Genomic DNA, 25,218 nt, shown 5'->3' with positions numbered 1-25,218 from the left:
ATCCCTATCCCTCGGAGGATGCAGTGGGTGAGCACCTTGGCCCTCAGATCTCAGCTCATGACGACACCCGTACACTGCGATGGTGCCGCAGCCTCCGGGAGGCACGGGCACCAAAGGGAGGGAGGGAGCAGCTGTCCCTGTGCTTGGTGGCGATCAGTCATGTCACCTTCTCAATCTGAGAGGAAAGAGATAATGCTGGCACAAGGACAGCGAGTAAAAGCCACAGGAGCAACACTGGTATCACTTGGGAAAAAGAGACATTTAGAAAGATAAGAAGAGTGGAATTCCATCGCTGGTGGCCTCAAGCCTGAAGGTTCACCATGAATATTTTGGGGATAAGGTCTTGGGTTTTTCTCTCTGCCCTTTTCCCTTCCCTGGCCTGAGGGGAATGCTCACTGATGTTTCTGATCCACAGGTGCAAACTGAAGGGGAAGGGTGTCACTCAGAGCTGGTGGAATACACCCAGTGCAGCAGCCACATAAGGGACAATTCAAAAAGGAAATCTCCAAAATGAGCCAGCTGCTGTGTGCAGTTAGACACAGAAATATCTCTGAGGAGTCTGAGCAAAGCAGGCCTCCAAATGGACACTTCATGTCCGAGGAAAAAATCCTGTCTAGCTTGCTTGCTTAACTCAGTGAAACATATGGTTGTTAAATATGGATCAAAAGGCAGCAATGGCTGTGTTTGCTCTCTGAGAAGGGAGAGACTGGCTTGCTTTTCACAACCAAGATGACATTGTGTCTGCTGCTGCAAGGTGGATCTGCTCTCTGATGTGACAGGGCTTTAGCAATGCCAAGAGGCTGGGGCTGGCTCCTGGTTTTTGGCTCCCCTCATGTAGTTGAGTTCTTTCAAGAAACAAGGAGCCAGCTTAGAGGCTTTACCTTTGTCTTCAATTTTAAAACAATTGTGTTTGAGTTTTACAATTCCACTTGTGCCCAGGAGATGGTTTTTTGGAACAGGTACTTGGTTGTTAAATGGAGCTCACTGGAGGTCCATCCTAAGGGGTGGACATCCTGAGAGGCTTAGTGGGACTATGCAGGAGTTAATCCTTAATGTTTTCACCCATTTCTCTGTAGTTTGTGCTGCAGAGTTGAGGCAGACCCCAGTTAGTGCCAGGGCAGATCATCGTCTTGTCCCCCAAAGGCAGCCTCAGTACAGCACATTTTTTTTGGCCACTTGATTGTCTAGGGAAGGGTAGACTACACTTAAAACCCACCCACAGGGGTAAGCCAGAGCCCTCTGCCCTGCCACAATCTCTGTCTGCATGGTATGCATTTCCCCTCATGCAAGGAGCTCTCGAGATGGCAGCATAATAATTTTTCATGCTCCCAACACAAAAAACAGCATCCCATTTTCCCAGAAAGATGGGATGTGCATGTGAGGGACCAGCACCTCGTCACATGCAGTGGCACCAGCAGGTTGCAGAGTGTGTTTCTGCAGCAGGCAGTTCAGTGACACTTGGTGTGGTACTGGAAGGCTGCATTTTGTCTTTTGGAAATCCTCTGCATTGCTGAGCTAATTGCAGAGGAGTTCAGAATCCAGATTGCTGGTCATTTGGTATGGGGAGTTAGCTGTATCTTAAACCTCCCAAAACACATTCTTTGCTTTCAGGCTTAGCAAAAAATAATGAACAAATGAATAAATAAAAAGGATTAAGCTGTGCTCAGAAAATTCCAGTCATGGACCAACAACCAGGCTCTTCAAAGTCTGGCAAATGCAGAGACAGAGACTTAATTTGCAAGCATTGTTTCCAGTACCTGTAGCAGGGGAATTCCACAGCCTCACTTTCTGGCTGTCCTTCTTCCCTCACTATCACTTTGGCAAGGTACCAGCCACTGCTTCCTCCTTTGCCATCATGCCCTATCCTCACCCTCCTCACCTGCTTCAGCGTTACTGCTTCAATGAAGAATTCATCAGCCTTTGAGAGGAGAATAAAAAAGGTAAGGCAATATTTCTCCTTAAAAGAAAACAAACAACTCAAATTTATTATTGCAATCAAACCAACATCATCAGCATGCTGCAAGATAATTCTTCTCAAGTTGAAGCAGAATGTACAAATTTACCAAAAAATAAAAAGCCTGAATATTTGTGCTAGGTGTGTAAGGTTAGGTTTGTAAATATATGATCTGCCAGCATTTTAAATCTGCCACGTCATTGCACACCCTCCACAACTGAAAAAAAAAGAGAAGTAATTTGATTATTAAGAAATTCATACAGAGAGGCAGGAAATCCAAGTTCAAACCCCTGCTCAGATATAAGCTTCCTGAGAAGTCAGAAGCAGGTTACTTCAGACCAAATCAACAGAGGTGTTTGGAGGTGCAGCTCAAAGTCACTACACTGTGTTAAAGTCAGGCAGCATCGACCACCCAGCACAGTTTAACCCCATTTAATTTCCTGGCATGCCAGTGTGGGCAAGGCTCCACAGGGCTATTTCCAGCTGCTCCATGAGTGGGTGTGAACCAAACCCAGCAGATAAATACCCTCAGTACCCCACAAGAGACGGATTTAGTGCCTTTTTTTCTTTTATTTATTTTTTTCCTCCCTGGAAATAGTCTGAAATAACCAACCTACAGATTAGCTGAAGGGATGATGTCCTAAAGAGCAGAGTTCTGTTACCCAAGAGCTGACTGGCACCAAGAGACCCTGATGGAGGAGGGAAGGGAAATGCATTGAAGAGTGAGCTACACCTCTGGGAAACAGGCCAGGCAAATGTTTTTGTGGCCCATGCACAGATGCACACCCATGGGACGTGCATGGCAATAAAAACACAGCATATTTGGAGCGTGTAGCCCAACATGGAGACATCACTGCTGTGGCTGCCATCAGGATGAGATGCCTTGCTTAGGTAAGAAAAAGATAAATACTATATTTTGGTTGTTCTTCATCTCCCCAAAGCACTCATGGTGGTAGCACAAATCCAGCTAGCTCTCAGGAAGCATGGTGGCAAGGCAGTGTTTACAATTTGTTAAAACTATAATAGTTATGTCATCATTCAGGACTCCAAACTGACCTTCAGAATGCAGACAGCATTTTGCCACTGCTAAAAGTGTTTATGGTGGGCTTACACATGTCAATGCTACTTACACTCTCAAAACTGCTGAACTGGGGATTTAAGGCATCAAAATCTCCCTGACTCAGTCCAAGTCAATGTAATTTAATTCATTAGCCATGATGCTCACCTTACTTATTAAGGGCTGATATAAATTAATGAGTAAGTAACTAACTGGAACCACGACAGGGCAAACACCAAATTTAGAGGCATCTTTAAATCTCACTTTCTATACAGGCTGTTAGTTTGCATCTGCAGGCAAACTTTCTCAGTTAAATTGGTAATCAAGGTACTATTGGTTTAAGTGGCTGTAGATTAGAGACCGTACTGACTTAGCAACATTTCTTTTTAGCAGGGTATCTGAGTTAATCAGTGTGGATATACTCATTCAGCCTCTTGAATATATGAGCTCTAAGTTTGTCAGGATCAATTCTTAAACAACTTCCCATTCATTCACCAGCTTTCAGCTCCTTGAGCCAGGAGAGCAGTTTTCACTAATAGGCTCCAGTTTGGTTTATGTTGCCTGCATACTGTTAATCACATCATTTGATTGCCAAAATTATTTTCCCCTTTTTATCCTCCTTCATGGAAGTTAGCCTAAGATTTATTTTGGTGAACAAATATCACAGAATCATCACAGAACCCTAGAATGGTTTGGGTTGGAGGGGACCTTAAAGAGACCTGACAAGGGCAGGGACACCTTCCACTAGACCAAATGGATCCAAGTCTTATTCAATCTGGACATGGGCAAGGATGTAGCATGCCATAAAATAGCCATTATCTACATTTAAAATATTTGTATTCTCTGCAAACCAAGCATCTTTCCTTGCAACTGCAATGAAACAGTTTTCAGCACCAAAACATGACTCATTTTGCTACCATTTTGACAGACACTGGCTTCATCAAATAACAAGAAGGCATCCTTTACAGCTTGGATCTAGCTTTCAAAACTAAAATATCTATAATGGCAATGCATAGGCAAAAGAAGAAGATGTTTGCAAAGTCCTTTTATACAAACCTATACATAATTTAGAACCAGAATGGACTCAAGTTGTGTAATTGTCACGTTTCCACAGACAGATCTTAAAAGCACAAGAAATACTTGATGAAAGTTCTTTTAAAGTCTAGAAGAACTCAGTGATTTCAGTGAAGAATTGGAAATTCTGGACACTCAAAGGCAAATTCAAAGTGCTAATGCATATTTCAGAAGCCTAAATTCAATGGTCTATTTTGAAAACGTGACCTCCTTTTATCTTCATTTTCTTTCCACTCTGAACCTTCAATCAAATAATGACACGAGAGAAGGGAAATCTGCAGAGTTCTGTGATCAGATTCTCAAAATCTCCTTCTGGAGATATTGATTACAATTTACCAATCTAAGTTGGACCCTAGAGATCCAAAACTGGATACATATTAAGTAGCTTGACCCTATAGATCAGATCAGCAAACTATTTGCTTGCTGATACTGCCAATGCTGCAAGGGCTTTAACTACTATTCGACTTCTTCATTATCTCCAGCTTTCTGAGGAATAAGATCTGTCTTGACTTCAGTCCATTTCCACCTCCCCACATTCTGAACATGGACTGGCAAAAATATATTGAAAATCAGTTAGAGAATAAGACATAAAATCGAGTGCAGCATGGTTGAGGGAGACTGGAGGAATTATAAAGGAAACGTGTTAGGCTTTGGGTTTTGACTTTCACATTAAATAAGATGGTTTTTTCCTTCCTTTTCCCCAGGGAGCCAAATTTGTGCTATATTAGAGGGAAGGGAAAAGGCTCTCTTTTTATTCTTGGTAGATTTCCTGGAAGCCTTCCCCAATCTGAAGATGCAATTTCAGCAATCAGAACTTAGCTGTGGAGCAAACCAAGAAACTCTTCCACGAGCATACATCAAGCAAGGACACAGTGTCCCCAACCCAAGCCTCCCTCCAGCTGCAACCTGTTACGATGCTCTGTCGACAAGATTTATTTCTCCCCGCTTCCCTACCCTGAGCTGGCAAGGAAATCAGCTGAGTTTACAAACACACATTATAAAAAAAATAAAAAAAAAAAAATTATAAAAAATCACTGCACACTTTAAAAACCTTGTGTCGAGGTGCTGCTGTGTGAACTTACGTTGCCTTTCTCAAATTTGTTGACGGTGTTGATGCAGTTGTAGAGGACGCGCTCGCCCGTGTCGCCCTGGTCGCCGATGAGGCAGACGAAGACGTTGGCGTCCGTGCCACTGCCACTCACCGTGCCCGTGCACACTGTCACCCTGTATTTGATCACTGGGGAGACACAGGTTAGTGAAACAGCCCTAGAAATGCCCTTAGTCGCTGTCTAAATTTGCTGCGTTTTTGGCAGGCTTGTAATTAATTTTAGGTGTTCGTATTTCCAGCTAGTACTTCTGCTGATGTATTGACTTGTACACTTCCATGTTACCACTAGGAAAAAGGGGGGAAAGCTAAAAATAGAAAGAACTGAAGCATTGAGGGAACTCATTAAAGTCCTCCAAACAAGGACATAAAAATCCTGGCCCATTCAAGAACAATCTTGTGAAGTGGAGTGCCCCTGTCCTGCTACCTCTCCTTCTGCCTTCCCAAGATGGCCCTGGGGTTGGGAACCTTGCAGTGTGCCTGGGGAAAACATTTTAATGGCAGGTAAATAAAAAGTTAGAAAGGGGCAAGTGCTCAGAGACCTGAGGAATGGAATGTTTGATTTTTGGGACAAGACAGGCCCAGTTGGCCCCATCCCCTTGTCATGGTTATGATCATTGAATCATAAAATCATTACATCTTAAAGGTTGGAAAAGATTCCCCAAGATCATCCCTCCAAGAGTCCAAACTTTATGCAGGAGGTTGGATTGTCTTGCCTGCTTTTCACCTCTAAGGTTGTCATGCAGTTTTTCTGAATGGATTTTGATCTGCCACCTTCCTCCCCTGGCCATGGCCTCCTCTCTGCCCTTCCATCCCATTGGGTGAAGGATTTCCAGGAAGAGCCATCACAACAAGGAGCCAGCCCACAGCCTCCAACTTTTGAGAGAGATCCCCTTTTCTCCAGTTTGGGGAAGGGACAGAAGGCAGTGCTCCCACCCTCCCTCCAAAATCCACCCAACACAGAGGTGCTGCATCTCCCCTCTGCTCAGCACAAATTCTCCACACAGGAAAGTGCCTGAGTGAGGGCTCAAGCTGCCCTCTCCACAGCTGATTAAAAATACATTTCAAAACAAGGTTTATTTACATTTTAATAACATCTGCAATTACAATTACTCTTCCTCTTCTGAGGAACTGCTCCACTGCATGCAGATCACCAGCGTCAGAACCAGAAATTTCAGAAAACTGGGGACTCAAGGTCTGCAGAGTAGAAAGATGAAAAATCCCACCGGCTACCTCGAGATGTTCTACTCTCCTAAATTCTCCTTCTAAGTAGATGTAATTCTTGTGACACAAGGTCAAGGCAGAAGTGGCCACTCCAGGAAGCCAGGGCAAAGTTCTGCAGCTTTCCTTAATTAAATCTCCAGTTCAATTAAAAGAATAAATAGTTTGGATTGCTCGTACATACTGAAAGATGCATATGCACACACCAATGTGCTGTGCAACTTACTATATATTTATACATACAGCTGCATAAATTTGCATATAACTAAATAAAACTTTAGAGCCCAAAATATGATTGTCAAATTTTAGATTGCATTTCAGCTAGGCTTGCTTTCCATGAATATTCCTCAAACCTTGCATTTCACATTTTAAGGGAGACTGGAAAAAAAGTACAAGTTTAAAAAAAAAAAAAACCAAGCCCTGGAAACAATTGTACTGTGGCCAGATCTTTCCCATTTCCCACCACAGAGAAACATGCTCCAAAAAAAAAAAAAAAAAATTAATAAAAGGCTGGGATTTCTCTGTGTTGATGCAGCTAATGATGCACACAGAAAATACTGCAGAGAGAAAGTGCCAGAAAGAGAAGTTAATTGAATTGCATCAGTCTGCCTGTGCATCTCTCACACAAAGAGGGTTTCTTTCTATTCAGGTCCTAAGCAAGCCTCTGCACAGAGCCCGTGGCTCTCACCTGGCATGACTTCAGTCACCAGAGATCCCTCGGCGGGGAGCTCCCGCACGATCTCATTGTCCTCTTCATTTATATCTAGCCAGCGGCCGCAGTTGAATGAGTATTTTTCTTTTGTCAGCGTTTTCAGCAGAGTTACCTTCATTAAACCAAAACACTGCATGAGTTCACAGGCTTAAAGGCAAAAAGGCAACAAGATCCTGACAGGTTTTTGCCGGGGAGGCAAGAGTAGGTAGCAGCAGAGAAATAAAATGCATTAATAACGAGGCTGTCCTGCTTGTGCACTGTGGTGATGCATGGAGGAAAGTCTGTCACAGCTGATGGCTTTTCATTCCTCCTTTCTCCAATCACTCCATGGCACTGAGGAACTTTTGAGGGATTCTGTGGCTCTGCAAATGGCTCATCATGTGCCACTCTACAAGCCCAAGGAGCAAATCGGGGATGGGGCTTGTGCTGCTGGTTCTTGCTGATAAGAATCAATGCATTGAGGAAAAAAAACAAACAGAAAAAATTGCAGGAGGTTTGAAAAAAGATCTGCAGTCGCTCCCAAAGGAGTAATGAGCAAATAAGGTGGTGCTCTGCAGTTGTCTGTTGAAGTGTGGAAAGCAAAGGTATGAAGAGGGTCTGTAAAATCACAGGTGACAATGAAGAAGGCAGAGAGGAATAGAGGAATCAGCTATTCCCTCTTCTGCCTCAAGAAATACAGGGCATCAAATGATGCCTGTGGAACAAAGTTCTAAGGGAAAAAAAAAAGGACACAGCCTATGAAGTCCTTGACAAAAGCTGTTAATGTTGCTGAAAGTTTAAATGTTGAAGGGGAGGCTGGAAACTTTGAACTAATAACTGGAAAAATAAACCTGTTAAATAGTTTCTGTTTGGTATATCAGTTTAGGAAGTAAGTGCCCAACTAGAACTAGTCAAAACCTGAAAGAATGTTAGGAGGAAGTATCATAAATGCTTGTCTTTTTTCTTACACTTCTAAAACCACTACCTCATGTGAAACAAGAGAGAGGAGGTTGGCCTTGAGGGGCTTTTACCCTGACCAGTGTGGCTGTTTCAGGTTTTGTGACAGAAAAAGGAAGCCTGACCCAACATGAAGCAAACCAGACATGCAATGTGGGAGGACTGGAACAAAGCATCATTCAAGTTTCATCTGATTTCCTACATGCTACAATGGGTGCACAGGTGATGGGATTCACGTGCCATGATGTATCCAGAAAACATCAGACTGGGTGTATATGGGCAGACTGGTTTTTGTAAAGTCATAGAATCATTTAGGTTGAAAAAGGCTTAAAATGAGTCCAGCCCTACATCAATTCACTTCATGCATCTTAACCAGGTTTACTCAGGCAGTCTGGCCAAAAGGGAATCCTAGACACACCCTAAGTTACATCTTGTCCTTTCTGAACATAACTTTTCTGCAGGAGAGCAAGATGCCACAGGGAAATAGACAGCTGTGGAAGAGACAAACATTCTTGCTCATCATCTGTGAACAAACAGGGGTGATTGCAGCAGCTCAAAGTCTGACCAGCAATTTCTTTGTCACAAAAGACCCCAACCAGACATTTTCTCCCACCACGTGGTGACAACAGCAGCACTTGATGCCCTCCTACCCCTGGAGATGGGTGTTGGCAGTGGGTGATTTCCCAGCTCCATGCCAGTGCAGGAGAGCAGGATCTGCAAAGCACAATAGAGGAGTCCAAGAAAAAGCTCCAAGTGGTAAACTGTGATTTTACCAACACGTTTATTTACAGATGCAGAGCAAAGTGTGTGTTTTGTTAAGAGCAGAGAGTGCCAGCCAAGCTGTCAGGAGGAGCAGGGGGGAAGCTTAGAGGTGAACTTGCTGTCCAGACAGTCCAGGTGAGGGGTGACAGCACGGTAATCGCTGCTGGTAGAGCAAAGGAGGTGTGAGTGAAGATCAAGCAGGCCACCCTTGCCATCTCCCACACAGCACAGGGCTGCTCTCCTCTGCACAGTCTCCATGGTCCCCCCCAGCCTGCAGGGCTCACCCCCATCACAGGGATGTCAGCACTCCAGGGCAGGGGATGCTGCACTGTGCAATCTCTGCTGGAATCAGGTGGGTTTTTTTTTTTTTTTATGGGCATTGTAAATAAACCACAGGAGTGGGTTTGTCTTTCTAGTGATGGTGTCTAAGAATAGAGAGTTCCCTGAAGAGCAAGGAAGAAACCCGTGGTAGCAGTGAGATGAGTACATCAGTTGTCTGGCATGGGAAGGGTGGGACAGCGGGATTTTTACCATCAGTCTGGGCTGTTGGGAGCTGCCTCTCCCCACTGCTCTCATACACAAAATCACACATTCATTTGGGTTGGAAAAGCCCTCCATGATCATCAAATCCAACCATGCCCAGGCCACCTCTGAGTCATGTCCCCAGGTGCCACATCCACACACCTGATTATAAGCTGCACATTACTATACAGAGTGTGACAAAAAGTGTGATCTATTCTATCACCATCTGTTGAGGATGGGGCAGTGATCCTTATCTCAACGGCAGATATTCTGCTAATGGGCCATCCATTGAAACCAGGCAGGGCATTGTTCTTTATCTTTTCACAACCCATCCTTCCTCCAGCCAGTCATTTTCTGCTCATGGCCATTGAGTCCCACTGTGGGACTGATAAAATTACTGCATCCCATTGGGAGTTGCTCCAGCCAGGGGGAAGAGCCCAGCATTTCTTACCAAGATAAAAACAGAGGTTTTGGGACACTAAGGGAGCCCCTTTCTCCACTGGACTCCAGAGGAAAACCGGATTTCTCCACATCCCCACTGGACCTCCAGAGGGAAACTGCACCTTGTACAGGAGCACTGCTCCAACTGAGCCACATCTGTCACTGCAGGAGGATGCAGCCACCATGGAATGGGACTGCTGCCAACACCCTGCCTGACGGGTGTCAGGCTGTACTCTGACTGTGTCAGGGTTTGGGGTTTGTTCTTTGTAGTGCTGTATTTCTATTTTAATTTCCCTAGTAAAGAACTGTTATTCCTAATTCCCATATCTTTGCCTGAGAGCCCCTTGATTTCAAAATTATAATAATTTGGAGGGAGGGGGTTTACATTCTCCATTTCAAAAAGAAGCTCCTGCCTTTCTCAGCAGACACCTGTCCTCCAAACTAAAACATCAGCTTTTCGTTCTTTGTCCGTATATAAGCCGCACCTGATTACAAGCCGCACTTTGGGTTCGGACCAAAATTTTAGTCAAAATGGTGCGGCTTATAATTGTGAAATTACTGTAATCCTTCCATGGTGCAACTTTAGTCCATTTTGCCTTGTCCTCTGACAGGGCAGGCACCTCAGAGCCCTGCAGATCAAGCTCAGCTGCCAGCTGGGGAGCACAGTGACCCTGGACTGGCACTGCAGACCTCTGCCACCAGCCTGGCTTTGCAGTCCTACCTTCCCTTGCTGTCCCCTCACCTTGTTCAGATGCCAGCCAGCAAAGGGATTTCTTTTCTCATGCCATATCCGAAGCTTATAAAAGGTGCCGAGGTCAGGAAGCTCTATCTGTAAATGGGAAAAAAGTAAAACATCCATTTTTGTCAAAGCACACTCACAAAGGGCACCTCTGAACATCTTGTAAGTGCTAAATCAGAGAGAAGTCAAAAATACCAGCCTATTCCCTGTTTTGGGAAGAAAAGCCATATCCAAAGGCAAGTAAATTATGTGCATCACCACCAAATGGACTGACTTCTCCTCAAATTTAGAAGGATCTAAAGGAGAAAAAAAATCTCACACTGATGATTTTCCACCTGGGATTTAAGGTAAAACCCTGGAAAACAATACCCAGCCAAATCTACCTCTTGCACAAGATTCATACCATGAATTTGTCAGTCTGTCCAGTTTCAAAGTTGTCTGAATTGTTGTCTAGCTTCATCTCATCTGACTTCCCTTTGTCTCCATAAATCTGGAAGAAGATGGTGGCATCTGTTCCTGCATTTTTAATGTCACTTGTCCAAATCCACAGAGACCAGGGGTTTTCTAGAAAGAAAGGTTAAAGAGAGTTGTTTTAATAATTTTTATAGGGTTCCCTGGTGAAAAACATGATTATTATTGTTTCCCCTGGTAGGTAGAAAGGGTGGGATGAGGAAAGACACAGACCTTCCTTCCTTTTCTGCACAAACATGATCAGCTAGTGCATGACATGCAGAATTGAGATTGGAAATAGAATTCTGTGATTTCATTTAAAAGAAAATGAGTAAAGCATAAACGACCTCTTTTCAGATGAACTTGTTATACTCTATAACAGGGTAGTGCAGGGTGTGACCCAACCCTGTAGATGCAGTTTGCTTGTCAAATACCTACAACTCAAGCTTCAAAGACCAAAAAGTCAGGGAAATATTCATCTTTCCTTCTGTCGGTGAGAAGGAGTCTCCAGTTACTTGTGCACAGTGCAGTGCAGCTCCAGGTAGCTGCTAAAATCTTGTCTGATCTGTGTCTGGATCAAGGAGGAATAGGACATAGACGTGTTATCACCTCATCCTGAGATAATGAGGCTGGATTAATTATCCCAAAAATGCTTCTTGCAGATCAGGCTGTCTCAAGCCCACTCAGGTATCCATCCCTAGTGAGGCTGCATCATGTGGGGCAAACACAGAGCAGTGTAAAGATATTTCACTGAAGGTTTTGAATTTAAATGCCTAAATTTGACATGACTTCAGTTAACACCTGTTTTTATACTACATGACATACCCTAAGATTGTGGCCAACCTGCAAGACTTTATCTCAAGATTTCATCCAACATTTTAACCCTAAGTCCAGTCCACCTACAGCAACTTTACATGGGTTTTCATGCCAGAATATGGTTGCATGTATAAAAGTGACATTATTTCCTCTAAAGAGCCCCATATCTGCATACCTTATTGACTACAATGTGTGTCACTCCTGCAGGCCTTGCAGCACCTACAGGAGAAGGAACAGCCTTCTTTCCTCACTCAGACATCATCTGAATTATTAACAAATCTTAATGAGAGAATTGCTAACCCTTTCAGTACGCCTGAGCCCACACTAGCATGACTTGACCTTCAGAGCCCAGAATGGAATATAAAAATATGATGGCATGCATATAAATTAGATTTTTACTGGCCTACTCAGTGTTTGACTGTGTGAAAAAGAGACAAGAACTACTGAAAAAAAAATGAGGGGAAGAGGGATCTCTCAGAAAAAGTTTTGCCCCTATTTTAATAATATACAAAATTGTTCATGACCACTCCTCTCTGAAAAGCACCAGCAAGTTTTCAGGTGAGCAGAAATGAAGAAAAGTCTGTGGATGGCATGTGATGGAGAAGCCAGTTCTCCCTGGGGAAAGCTGCAAGTGCAGCTCAGACACCAAAGGCTGCTCTGATCTGTCTGCATGGCCTCCTGACCTCAGGCTGAGGGAAAGGAGGAGTGAAGCATGCACAGAGCAGGAAATGGGACTTTGTACCAGGATTAAATGCTGATAGAGAGCTGCCAGGGAGAAACCACACTGAGGGAGATGTGGCTGAGCTAGGGCTGCAGCAGCTGGAGGAGGCCAGGCACATCCCCAAATACCCATCAGCATCCTCCCAGGGATGGCTGGGCACATCCCCCAGGCTCCCATCCTTCCACATCCAGGTATCCTTTGGAAATTCTCAGAGCCAGGGAGGCACAAACACCAGGGATCACAAGACCTGGCACGACAGTTTTCCAGGATAACATTCAAGATAAGGAGAGGAGGGAATAAAAAAAAAAAAACCCCACAGAATAAATACAAGCTGCATATGGAGCTGCAATCTGCTGCAGGAGCAGCTTCTGGATGCTGTGCTGGGAGACATTTCACCATGGATACCCCAAGTGAGGTTCAGCCCAGCTTTCATCATCTCCACAGAAAAGGGACAGTCCTGTATGCTCGGGGAGATAGGCAAGATGACATAATAGGTCTTTTCTAACTCGGAGTCTTACACTTCTATAATCTGGCAGCTAAAGGTCACAGATTTCTCAAGGCTAATGCTCTCTGTCTATCTCCTGCACTGCAGCAGTGAGGGAATTAGCCTGTCAATAACAATCAGGGTTGATAATAGGGGGTTAAAGGTTGCAGATGCTTTAGCTAAATGGACCGTGCTGGAGGTGCGGTGTGGTTACAACACTGACTAACATTTAGATAAAGCTTATTCAAATGACCTGCTGCTCAAGCAGGAGCCCACCCGAAGCACTGGCGGATTAAACCGTGTCTATTATCCTAATTAAAATATTCTGTTTACACATGTGTTTGGCTCGGTGCAGCACCAGGCTGGAGTGTGTGGGGGTGGATGAACATGCCCACACAGCAGAGCACGGAGCAGTTCTCCCAGCAAACGTGTGCCATTGCCTCCCTCTAGAGAAAAGGCTCCACATCCAGCACACACCTGCCTTGGGAGCCACATGGAGCTGCTGCACAGGGCTAAGACCTGTTATTTCTCTAAGGAAATAAAAATAGGTGAGGCCAGCAGGAAGAGTTGTGTTTTATTTCCCATTCCCCCTCCTCCACCATTATGTCTACTTATTATATTTTTTGTTTCCATCTAGAATAAGGAAGCTTTGCTTCTATAGTGATGAGCAATGTAGCCTGGCTAGTCTGCAAAGGTAGGATGATGTCTGAGGCAGCCCTGAGCCCAGTGGGCCTTAAAGAAATGAGTATAATTCTTCAAAATATTGTAGGAGTTTAATTTTATACTCCCCTAAAGCAGTATTTTCAAAGCTGAAACTCATGTCCCAGCATCTGAAGGACGTGGAGCTGCTGGAGCCAGTGCAGAGGGCACGGAGATGCTCCAGGGCTGGAGCCCCTCTGCTCTGGAGCCAGGCTGGCACAGCTGGGGCTGCTCCCCTGCACAAGAGAAGGCTCCAGGGAGAGCTCAGAGCCCCTGGCAGGGCCTGAAGGGGCTCCAGGAGAGCTGCACAGGGACTGGGGACAAGGCATGCAGGGACAGGACACAGGCAATGGCTTCCAGTGCCAGAGGGCAGGGCTGGGTGGGATATTGGGAAGGAATTGCTGCCTGGGAGGGTGGGCAGGCCCTGGCACAGGGTGCCCAGAGCAGCTGTGGCTGCTCCTGGATCCCTGGAGTGTCCAAGGCCAGGCTGGATGGAATTTGGAGCAGCCTGGGACAGTGGAAGGTGTCCCTGCCCATGGTGGGGAGGTTGAAATTAGATGACTTTTAAATGTCATTCCCAAACCATTCAATGATCCAGTGACTGAACCCCCCTGAACCTCTCCTCGACCCTGTCCATGTCACTCAGGTGACACTCAGGGGGTGTTGCTGGCAGGAGGGGTGATGGCCACAGGAGGATCCTCACACTTGCTCTTACTTTTCAGCCTTTTCTGGCGCAGGGAGACCATCTCGTAGAGTTCCCGCTCTATGAGTCCGTCCCCTTCATCCTCATCCAGCCACTTCCCACACGGGAAGGTTTGCTCAATCCCAGTGAAAGGGCAGTAAACCACCACCTGGGAAAAGAGATTGGGAAAGCGAGCTTGAATATTTTCTGCTACTGGCAGCCACAGGACCTTGGCACTGAAAGCTTAAACAAACAGTGCAAGGACAGAGCTGGAGGTCTTGGTCCTGCTCTCAAAATCAGCTTTTCTGGACCAGTATGAACCAGACTGGTTGCACAAATCCCATTTTGGAGTACAGCTACGGCTCATCTGTTCTGTTATTCCCATTTTTGCGGCAGTACATCACGATGGGTCAACCAAGAGGAGGTGAAACACCAAGAGGGGAAGGGAATGGGAGCAGCAGGGTGGCTGCAGCAGCCAGCATCGTGTCAGCACACCAGTGCACCCCACCAGTGCATGGCAGGGCTCTGCAGAAAACACAGGGTGCAAGGAACCTTCACACATATCCATCCTAAGCGGATTTTGCTTGCCAGAAAAACTGAACGTCCTCATAGCTTCAGGGTAGGCATCTGCCTTCCTCTCCACGCTCCCATTTCCTCCTGATGACCTTGTACATGATCTGGTGTTGTCACCAAAAGCTGGGAAATAAACCCTCCAAACAGTTTGCTGGGTTGGAAAGACAAAATTCTTTCCTAACAATGCAGAATGCATGGGAACTTCACCTCAAAGCATGAGCAGCAACCAGACAGACCACACACAAAACTAATACATGTCACATTTCTATTACATATACATTGCACTTCCTGTATACGTGAATATATGCTTATTATTTCCATTAAGTTATTTGGATATGAGTAGGGGTCTTTTGGGGATTTTTGGTGGTCATTTGGGAACGTCCTATTCCTCAAAATTCCCTCTTACAGTCCTGGATCTTCTGGAGAATCCTCTTTCCTGGAGAGTATATCAAATATGTGTCCAGGCTGTGATGCACTTCTCTTTATCATTCTTTGCTCTGGCACTCCATCTCTGTTCTCCAAACTAAGATATCTACCAGGACATATTAATCACTGGTGGAAGCAAACAAGGAAGCGTTAGCTGGCACAAAACTTATTAGTCACAGATGCAGGGAGTTAACACAAGGCCACATTAATCTCTGGCATGTGTACTAAGCACTGGATGGTACGAAACCAAACATTACCCACGGATATAGGGATCACACGCCATGTGCTAAACTTAGAACAATTTTCCAACACCTTCCCCCACTGCTGCATGGAATTCTTCTCAAAGAAATATGAGTTGCTGGGTAGCAACATTGCATATTTCTCCACTGTAACAGCTGTGGTCAGCCACTTTCCATTGGGTTTTGGGGGTTTTAAAAAAATTATTATTCCTGAGCCTCCAGGGAGCATCTAGAAACTTCAGGGAAGTCTGAGCGTAGATGATAACTTTGAAAAGCTCAGCACAATCCAAGGCTGCGTCTCTGTCTGGCCCCTTGGGCAGACATCTGAAGGTGCTTTTGGAGCTGAGCAAACAATAATCTGTATCTTTGTGACTGCAGAGGGGCAATCAACCCAATTAGCAAGTGATTGACTTATGCATCCGACGTGCCTTTGAGGCAATCAGCTGCTCCCGTGCGTGATGTATAATATCGACTTGTTAAACCCGGGATATCGCCTTCCAAACTAAATCAGATTTATTTATTTATCTTTAACCTGCACTGGGATGTCGGGGCCAGGCTGCAGACAAAACTCCTGGCAGTGTTGGCCCAGAGGTCTCTCCCAACCTGAGTGGGAGAGTTTAGGATAATTCTCACCTTCTCACAAAACCAGCCGGAGCTGACGCCGCAATTATCGTGCCCGATGGTGACTCTGCTGAGAGGGCTCAGCAGGGCAGCTATCTCCACGTTGAAGAGATCTGTCCTGGCACGCTCAAATTCACCTCCTTCCAAGAAAATCTTCCCGCTGTTCTTCAAGCCTTTGGAGCCGTGCAGGATCACGTGGATCTTGGAGTTGGTGCCGGCTCCTCTGATGTCTCCCGTCACCACGGCCACGTTGTACACGATGCCTGGAGGAGTGGAAGTTTGGTTAGGGGGGAAGAAGGGAGAAAAGAGTCTGGGAGTTATGGCTTTGTTTTGATTTATGTTGGAGACTCGGTTGATTTCCCACTGGTCTGTTTAATTTCTGATTTAGAGCGCAATTTGGTTTTGGTCCCACACATAATTCTGAGGAATACACATCCACCTTCAGACTGCCCAAGAGAAACAGGAATGGGGTGACAAACTCCCTGTCCCATGGCCCAGTGGAAAAAGAAAAGTTTTCCTTTTTCTTCATTCTGTGGTGAAGAAAGGCAAAAAAATTTGAATTTACAAGTAAATAAATTGATTTTGAGAAATACCAAGCACATATTTCAGAGAATGCTGAGAGCATGGAGAAGTGTTGCTTTAAATGGTGGCGGCAAAATCTGAAATGTCACAAAACTCTGAAAGTGTTGGGTTTATCTGTTTTTTAGCCTATAATGCTGCTGAGGCCATCAGGACCTCCACAATCACTGTGAGAACCCACAGATCTCAGCAAAACAAGGTTATGAAGATGTATCAGCCCAGCTGGAAGAAAGAAAATGTTTTGGAAAAGAAACCTATTTACATAAAACTGTACTTGGGGTTTTTTTCTATCTCCAGCTGTTGGTCTAAGAATGAAAACACTGCTTCCTACAAGTTGAACCTCACAGAAAAACACATCTTAAGCCTGTCTCACAGCATCAAATACACACCTAAACACTATAGGAGCATGTAGAAAATAGTTGAGACTTAACCAAGTTTTTTTATTAAATCAGACAAGTTTCAGTAGGGACTTGGGGTGAAGAGAAACATCAGAACTCACTCTGTTGTAAATAATCCTCCCTTTGAAATTTACATTAAAAATTGTACTCGAGCATGCTTTACTGTTGATATATCTTCAACAAAACTCCAGAGAGCAGGAAGATAAAACATACAGTCATGGATGGTAAAAGATAAGGGAAGCTTTTGGGGATTGAATTACATTTCTTTCGGTTTCCTTCCCTTGCTTTTCCCTAACAAGCATCCTGCAGGGAGGGATCTGCACCCAGACCACTCTCCCCATGCACATGCAGGGGGGAATACAAGGACTGCAGATGTTGAAGACCATACAAGGAAGTAGAGAACAGCTGTTACATGCATCATCACAGTGTTTGCCTTCATGCTATTAAATAAATACAGGCAGAACACTACCCAAATAATCTTCTGCCTCGTGACAAGTTCTTTTATGGACTTTACATCCAGGTTTCTTTTAACACAGACATAGACTTTGGTTGTCTTTGCTTTAACCACATTGGATAATAAAAAAAGACTGATTTAGAGCTCAGCACTGTGTTTCTTGTTTTGTGAAAGGATGGTTAGCTCCCCAGACAAGAAACTTAAGTACAATATTTGCTGCTTTTTGCTTTTGGAAATAACACTTTCTTTGAGAGCTGCTGAGCAATCTGCTGAAGGTGCAAGCTGTATCTTTCATTCCCTGCTCATCAGCCAGGTGCACCAGGTGATAAACCAGCATGTAGGTCCAGCAGAGCTTCACAGGTGAGACACAAAGGTGGGAAACGTGTTGGCAGTTCAGGAGCCCTCACACAAAACAGCCTGTCACCAGCAGATGCTTCACTGCAGGTCTCCCTGAGCATAAGGCATTCAATCTTCTAAAGAAAACATGGTTAATGGCCTTAATGACCCACTTCCCACCATGGGTTTGGCCCATGACTTTACCTGTGGCTTCAGTGCCCCCAACAAGGATGTCCCTCTGTATTTTCCCGTCATCCTCGTCTAAAGCGAACCAGCGCCCAACTGGGAATTGGTACACACACTTATTGCCAATGTCCTCAATGATCACCTGAGGGAAGAGAATTGGAAAATGGCATGGGGAAAGCAAAGGTTTCACACAACGGGGTGGCAGAGGAGCAGGAGCTAATGTACAACTCTCACTTGGTATTTAACAAATTCAATACTCAAGCAGATTCCACTCCCTAATTCTTACTGATAGAATTTCAGACATTCAGTGAGTAAAACCACAGGTTTTTTCTTTTCTTTCTTTTTAATCCAGTGAACCCATTCTGCATCTCTTGCAGTGTATGAGACCAGATGTCTCTGCTATCAAGACCAGCTGGCTGGCCTGTCTTCCTTCTCTCCAGAGCCTGTTTGCTGGCTACTCTTCTCCATCAGCTGAACGACAGCTCTTTGTTCTGCTTTGGGAACAGGCTGTGTTCTCTCTGCTTTAGAGCCTTGTTACAAAATAATGCCTAGGAATTTCAGGGCAAATCCAGACCATCAGCTGAGCTTGTGTGACACAGTAATATCACTAAATCCCAGTCAGTTACTCCAAGGTGGAACCATTGCAAAGGTAGCCATTAAAACCTGTGGCAGGAAACAGTTTTTAATTTGGAAGGATTTGACTCTTGGACCAGAGTGAGGTGGAGCTGTGCAAATATCATGAGGTTTAACAAGGCCATCTTGACACAGGGTGCCCAGAGCAGCTGTGGCTGCCCCTGGATCCCTGGAGTGTCCAAGGTCAGGTTGGACAGGGCTTGGAGCAGCCTGGGACAGTGGAAGGTGTCCCTGCCATGGCAGGGGTTGCACTGGAGGGTCTTTGAGGTCCCTGTCAAACCAGACTGTTTTAGAATTCTGTGATATTTTGCTGAAACAAGCTGTTGAACAATCTTCCCCTTTAATATTAGACTAGTTTTTTGCACCTCCTGCTGAGGTGTTTCTTACTGACATCTTCTGCCATAGAGTTACTACAGTATTTTAAACCAGCAGAGAAGAGTACTGAAGGATTTTGGTCAGAAGAGAAGAAATCAAAATCTCTACTCCTCTGTGTGGATTATGTCTCAGAGGGAAAAAAAAAAAATCACTGTTATGGATAGAAAGCCCTTGACACTTTTCTCAACAATGAGGGAGAATCTGCAATCTGTCCTTTCTGATAAATTTATGAAAGCATTCTTTGGGAAACAGAGCTTCCCCTCCTGTCATTCATCCCACACTGTGCTGCTGCCTGTATCACTCCTGGGTCCTGTTGTACCTCCTCAGACACAGACAGCAGTGTCTGCCAGGGCTGGGATTGTCAGCATGAGAGAGCTGGAGTGTTAAGAGACTAAAATAGACAAGGTTCAGGAGAAATACCAACACTCCAGCGCCTCTCTACCAGCTGATCCTCCTTGGGCTCCTTTGAGTGGGTTTATTCTTACATTTAGAGGTTCAAAACCATCTCTGAGTATAAGTCACTCTGAAAACACAAGAAACACACGCTGGGGTGTCCAGGTATTGAACCAAATGACAGAAAAAACGTCTAAAACCAGTAGACAACAACTGAGCTATTTTAACTCAGCTCTCCAACCTTCCATTTGAATTTGCAAAGCTGCATTTTACTTCACTGTAAACATCCTGGAGGCTTGTGACAGAATATAGGGGTGGTGTGTTGGTTGCACGTAGACACTACACCAGGTTTTGGGACTTGAGCAGCCTCACCAACCTCGTCAGAAATTACATCATTACACCTGTGATGTGAGAATGAGGTTCTGTGGTTTTTGACCCCCACAATTTATGACATTGAGCACAGCTACTCTGTTTTCCATTTCCACATTTTTCATGGACAGCCAACATCGTAACTTTTCCTGCATTGTGTGATGGTGGAGCAGCATGTGCTAATATTTGCATTTGTATTACATCAAGCTATCCTGTTATTGAGGATTTACAAATATGGGGTCAGGCCTTCTGTGGATTAAAGCCAGCTGTGTTAAACTACATCAGCAGAGGAAAGAAAATGAGACCAAAGGGAAGAGTCATAGATGAAATGAAATGTTATGAAATATTCCTTCAACCATTACACTAAAAGCTGTAATACCTTCCTACCCCATAGCAGGAGATTAAAATGAGCAGGAAAGTGGAAGAATAGAGTCTTTGTGGCAAGCTTATCTCTTTTACTGAGCCAATGATAAATCATTTAAATTTGGGCAAGCTATGAGTCTGCAAATTTTCAGTGTGAACAGATCCAACAGATAACTCTTGGATTCTAGTATTTTTCTGGTTATGGTAATGAATTAAGTCAAGAGAATGAAATTACTTGTGTCCCTCTCAGTAACCTGTATCACCAGCAATTATCCTTACATCTCTTGGTACCAGGCCATGGAGAGGATGAGATATTTTGAGCCCATGAGATGCTTATGTTCAATGAACTAACCTTTGCAAGGAACCAGCCAGCAGAGCCACCCTTGTTATTATGCCCAATATTAATTTTTCTTAATTTTCCCAGATTCGGAGCATCGAGAGTGAACTTGTCTTCGGCTCCTTTTTCAAAGTTATCTTTGTCATTGTCCAGTTTCCTTACACCTGAATAGGGAAGAAAAAGTAAAAATAAAAGTAAACAAAAAAACCAAAACCAAACCACCAAACAAACAACAAAATCTCTACAGCAACAATAACAAACAAACAAAAAAACCACAAATAAATAAGTAATAAATTATAACTCCAAGGAGGAAAGGGTTACTGACACATGTGTGTTTGTAAGTGAAGGAATATTTAGGAATGTCACCACTGACTGAATCAAATATTCCCTAGATATCAGCTCTCTGCACCCAGGATTCAAGGCAAAGGCAGAGGTCTTTCTATTCTAATAAAAAAGGTACCTTTTCTCAAGCACACAAAAGACCAGGATTTCCATTCTAATGTCACAGTTACTTACAGCTCTCAGAGCTTTCAGAAATATGTATCCAGATGGCTCTTTTTTTTTCCTTTTTTTTTTTTTTTTTTTCATATCACCACATTTCCCTTTTATTTTTACTGTGTTTGAAAATCTCCAAATTGTTCAAGAAAGGCTTTGGTCACAAGCTGCAGATCCTGACATTTCAGGACACAGAATTTTTTGCTGTATCCAAGAGGAAGGATTTATTTTCAAATTAGGACCCAGCCAGGGCTGTTGGCTTTTTCCTGATCTCACAGGGGTTTGCCTTTATGAAAGGTATTAAAGCTGTGCTCCTGGTTGTGTGGATGATGCTGGGAGTGGGATGAAACCCACCCAAGGCACCAGTGCAGAGAAAGAGGTCAGTGGGGAACTCATCCCTCTTAGCCTAGAGGGAATGAATCATTCTCTGGGGGTGTTATTTCTATGAGTGAGTGCCTGGACACCCAGCTAAGACTCAGACTCCCACTTTAGGATGTCTGCAGAGAGATCAGATGAATCCCCCTGTAAAACTTTGGAGGATTAATCATGGATGAGCCCTATCCACCAGGTTTTATAATCTGTTCAAGGACACTTGGCAGACATCATATCATTATTTCTTGAACTTGACAGGATGGGTGCAGTGTGGAAGCAAAAGAAATTTTGCTCCCTCATTACAGGAATCTCTGGGATTCTCCACCCACTTCTGTCCATGGCCCAGAGAGCTTGGTTTGGTCATATCTTTTAATATTATTCAATTAATTTTTTAAAAAATCAAATTAAAGTTGCAGCACAATCAACATTTAAAAATAATTACAATATTTCTTTTAAAAAGCGATTCAAACCCAACTAATATAAATTATATAATTAAATAGTATATATAATATTAATATTGTAAATGAATTTATATTATATCTATGTATAATAAATAATATATATAATATTAAATAATATTAAAATAATACTTAATTGCCTAAATTATTTTTACAAGTGGCCAAGCAGGCTCAGCCACCACCTTTGCCACAGAGAAGGGATGTCATTATCCATCCAGGTGCCCAGAAAACGAGACACACAGCTCTCACTGCACTCCCTGCAAACACACACTGGTGTTGGACCCTTCAGTGGGCTGTCACTTACTCCACTGCTTTCTGCTGGTGGTTTGTGCTGCATTTATTCCAGAGCCTGCTTTTTTTAATGGCAGGTAACTCGAGTCATGCCCACACCCAGCCACAACTGCTGCATTGCAGATGCTCCTTCCAGGGGCTGTGGATGTGGGGGCCCCCAGAGCTAACGCCACCATTTGCTGTGCCTTTCACTCAGCCAAATTATTCTGCAGGTTTGCCAGATTGCCTGTGTGTGTGTTGTTGAGATCACAGGCCTGCAGAGCAGGAGGAAATATTTTAGGAAACGATTTGCATTTGAATACCTGTGTCTCCTTTCTCACCGAAGATATTAATGAAGACATCCGCATCTGTTCCGCTGCCGCTGACTTCCCCAGTAAAAACCCGGACCACGTATTTGTTGACTGCAATGAGGGAGGCAGAAATCCCAGTACATTAATAACTCAATGGTTTGATGCAAAACACAACAATACAGACCAATCCAGGCTGTGCTGGTGCTGTCTTGAAAGCATGGTCTGAACTGTGGTACAATGACCCCTTCTCCACAAGAGGAATAAAATCCATAGGCAGGATTCTGAGGCTGCATATTCACTGCCCAGGGCAGGAGGACAAATCACTCGGTTCCTGGCCTTGACACTGAAGAGTGAAATAGAAGAGAAAGTGAAAATTTTTTGATGTGGACACAAAGGCATTAAATGAACCCAGACCTATGGACCAGCTTTGGTTTTTCTAAATGTTGGTGAGTTACAGGGTCTGCCCAAGCTCAGGCCTGACCCAGAGCTATTTTGACAGTTTAGTTTATACTAATCAAGTATTTTGAGGAAATAGTATCATAGTGATGGAACAAGGAATAATGGATTTAAATTGAAAAAGGAGAAATTTAAACTATATATATAATTTTTTGACTGTGGTGCTGAGGGACTGGCACAGGTTGCTCAGAGTTGTTGACATCCCACCCCATGGCACATCCAAGGCTGTGTTGGATGGAGCTTCAAGCAACCTGGTCTAGTGGAAAGTGTCCCTGCCCACAGCAGGATGCAGAACTGGGTGGACCCGAAACCTTCTCTGATTCTCTGAAATGTCAGTCACACTGCATGAAATAAAAATGTGAAGGTGGCCACCCTAAAAAAGAGAAAAAAGATAAATCCAGTCATCCAGACTTTTTTATTTAATGAGGAAACAGGAGTAAACCCAGGAGCTGTGAAGATACATCACTTATGGCACCAGAACCCTGCAGGTGAGGCTCATCATGGACATTTCACACATCATGTCAGTGAGTTTGAGAAGCAAGTTCTTCAGATGAGCCAGGGTGGGATTCACCTGGCTCCCAAGCACAGCAGAAGTGAGCTCAGTTTATTCTGGAACCAACAAAAAAAAAACTCCCATGACCTTCAGTGTAACTTTATTTGAGCCAAATATGAGCAGCTTTCAAAATCTACCACTGAAGTCACCTGGCTACCTTGCTCTTCCAAGCAAACAGCCATGACAAACACCTAGTGCCGTATCTGCTGTGAAAAATGAGTGCTGGAGGCCAGGCAGCAAGACACAAAACAGGTGAAGATGCATGCAAAATCTGCTACTGAAGGGTATGTGATGCCACACAAGCCCTCAGCAGAGCTCCTGTTACTGAGCCCTGGGTAGCTGATACTCAGAGCTCCGTGCAATGTCAATTCTGTGTTTCTGAGTCCTGGCCATGCTGCTTCTGTGAAAAGCTCAGGTGCACAAGTCTCCTCACACACAGATCCTTGGCAAAAATAAAACTTCTTGCACCACAGAATCATGAAATCTGGAAAAGACCTCTAAGGTCATCAAGTCCAACCTTTAACCATGACTCTTGGTTTGCAACTTTTTTTTCCTCTGTAAAGTTAAGGGACAATCCTTCCTGTCCTTCCAGGTCAGCTACAGAAGTGGATTCTCTCAGGAGCCGTGGAGCATCACCAACACTGAGCTACCACTCCTAGAACAGATCCCCCACCTCCTCCACCATAATCTGTGAATATTAAAAGTTATTCCAAAAGTCAGCAGAGGGCCTGGTGCTCCCACAGAGGCAGAGGATCAGAGCAAACCCATAAGGAGTGGCTGTTGGACCATCCCCTGAATTACAGTGATGCTCCCAGCTCCCAGGGTGAGGAGTACAAGGACAGAGCCCCAACAGAAGGGAAAATCACCTGTCACAGCTTAATGAATGTGCTGGGAAAAGGCTAAACATCGAGCTGACACCCCCGGCGCCTCATTGCAAAACGTGCCATGGCAAATAAAATAACAATGATAAAACTGCAATAAATACTATATAACAAGAAAAAGGAGAACAGAGCTGGGCTCAGACAGGAGAAAATGTCTTAATCATTCTCTTTAACTCTTTAGCTTCACTTCACAGGGCTCTAACAACTGCTAGAGATACACCAACACCAAAAGTGCTCATTTGCATTAGCAAAGTGAGGGATGGCAATTTACATCTCCTACTTGGCCACTAAGCTCCTCTAACTAAAACTGACCCATTGTACCTTGCAATCTTTAATTACAGACCACATTTTTCCAGAAGCTTTGCTCCTTGCACCTCCTCTAGAATATTTAATCTGATGTCAGTGATTAATTTTCCACTCCACTTTTTGGGAGCCAGAATAACTTGACAAGCTACAGTGGCTTAACCCCTTGTAGGATAAGGTTTTGTGCCTCTGAGGAATAGGGCAGAAGGATGTCTCAATGCAGAGCATCAAGGAAGACATGCAGAGAACATGAAGGGCAAGTGACCAAACACAGGGCAGGAAGGGCACCTTGTGTGGTTATTGCAGAAACACATCTGGCCAGCAAGGAAAATGCTGGTGAAACTATTTGCCAGATCAAAAACCTTTAGAGGTTTCTCAGCATGGCTGTATTTCAGATCTGAGGTCCAGAACGGCATCTTTTGACCTCCAGCTCAGAACAGCCAGTGGTCCCAAGGGCTCTGC

General features: G+C 44.3%; 1 protein-coding gene across 1 annotated transcript in view; it reads right to left on the bottom strand.

Annotated features, from left to right (window-relative positions):
- Positions 1 to 25,218, bottom strand: part of LOXHD1 (lipoxygenase homology PLAT domains 1) — a 133,967-nt gene that overhangs the window by 86,935 nt on the left and 21,814 nt on the right. Inside the window, exons 4-13 of the mRNA XM_033085064.2 lie at positions 22,576 to 22,674; positions 20,673 to 20,821; positions 18,206 to 18,329; positions 16,247 to 16,497; positions 14,409 to 14,544; positions 10,927 to 11,087; positions 10,527 to 10,613; positions 7,100 to 7,235; positions 5,168 to 5,322; positions 1,758 to 1,918 (exon numbers count right to left, since the gene is read on the bottom strand). Coding sequence (XP_032940955.2) covers positions 1,758 to 1,918; positions 5,168 to 5,322; positions 7,100 to 7,235; positions 10,527 to 10,613; positions 10,927 to 11,087; positions 14,409 to 14,544; positions 16,247 to 16,497; positions 18,206 to 18,329; positions 20,673 to 20,821; positions 22,576 to 22,674 — 1,459 coding nt within the window. The remainder of the gene's footprint in view (positions 1 to 1,757; positions 1,919 to 5,167; positions 5,323 to 7,099; positions 7,236 to 10,526; positions 10,614 to 10,926; positions 11,088 to 14,408; positions 14,545 to 16,246; positions 16,498 to 18,205; positions 18,330 to 20,672; positions 20,822 to 22,575; positions 22,675 to 25,218) is intronic.

The sequence above is a fragment of the Catharus ustulatus genome, chromosome Z (assembly GCF_009819885.2).
Source record: "Catharus ustulatus isolate bCatUst1 chromosome Z, bCatUst1.pri.v2, whole genome shotgun sequence".
Classification (NCBI taxonomy): Eukaryota; Metazoa; Chordata; class Aves; order Passeriformes; family Turdidae; genus Catharus; species Catharus ustulatus.
The sequence above is the reverse complement of the archived record's forward strand: the minus strand, read 5'-3'. Positions and strand labels throughout refer to the sequence as shown.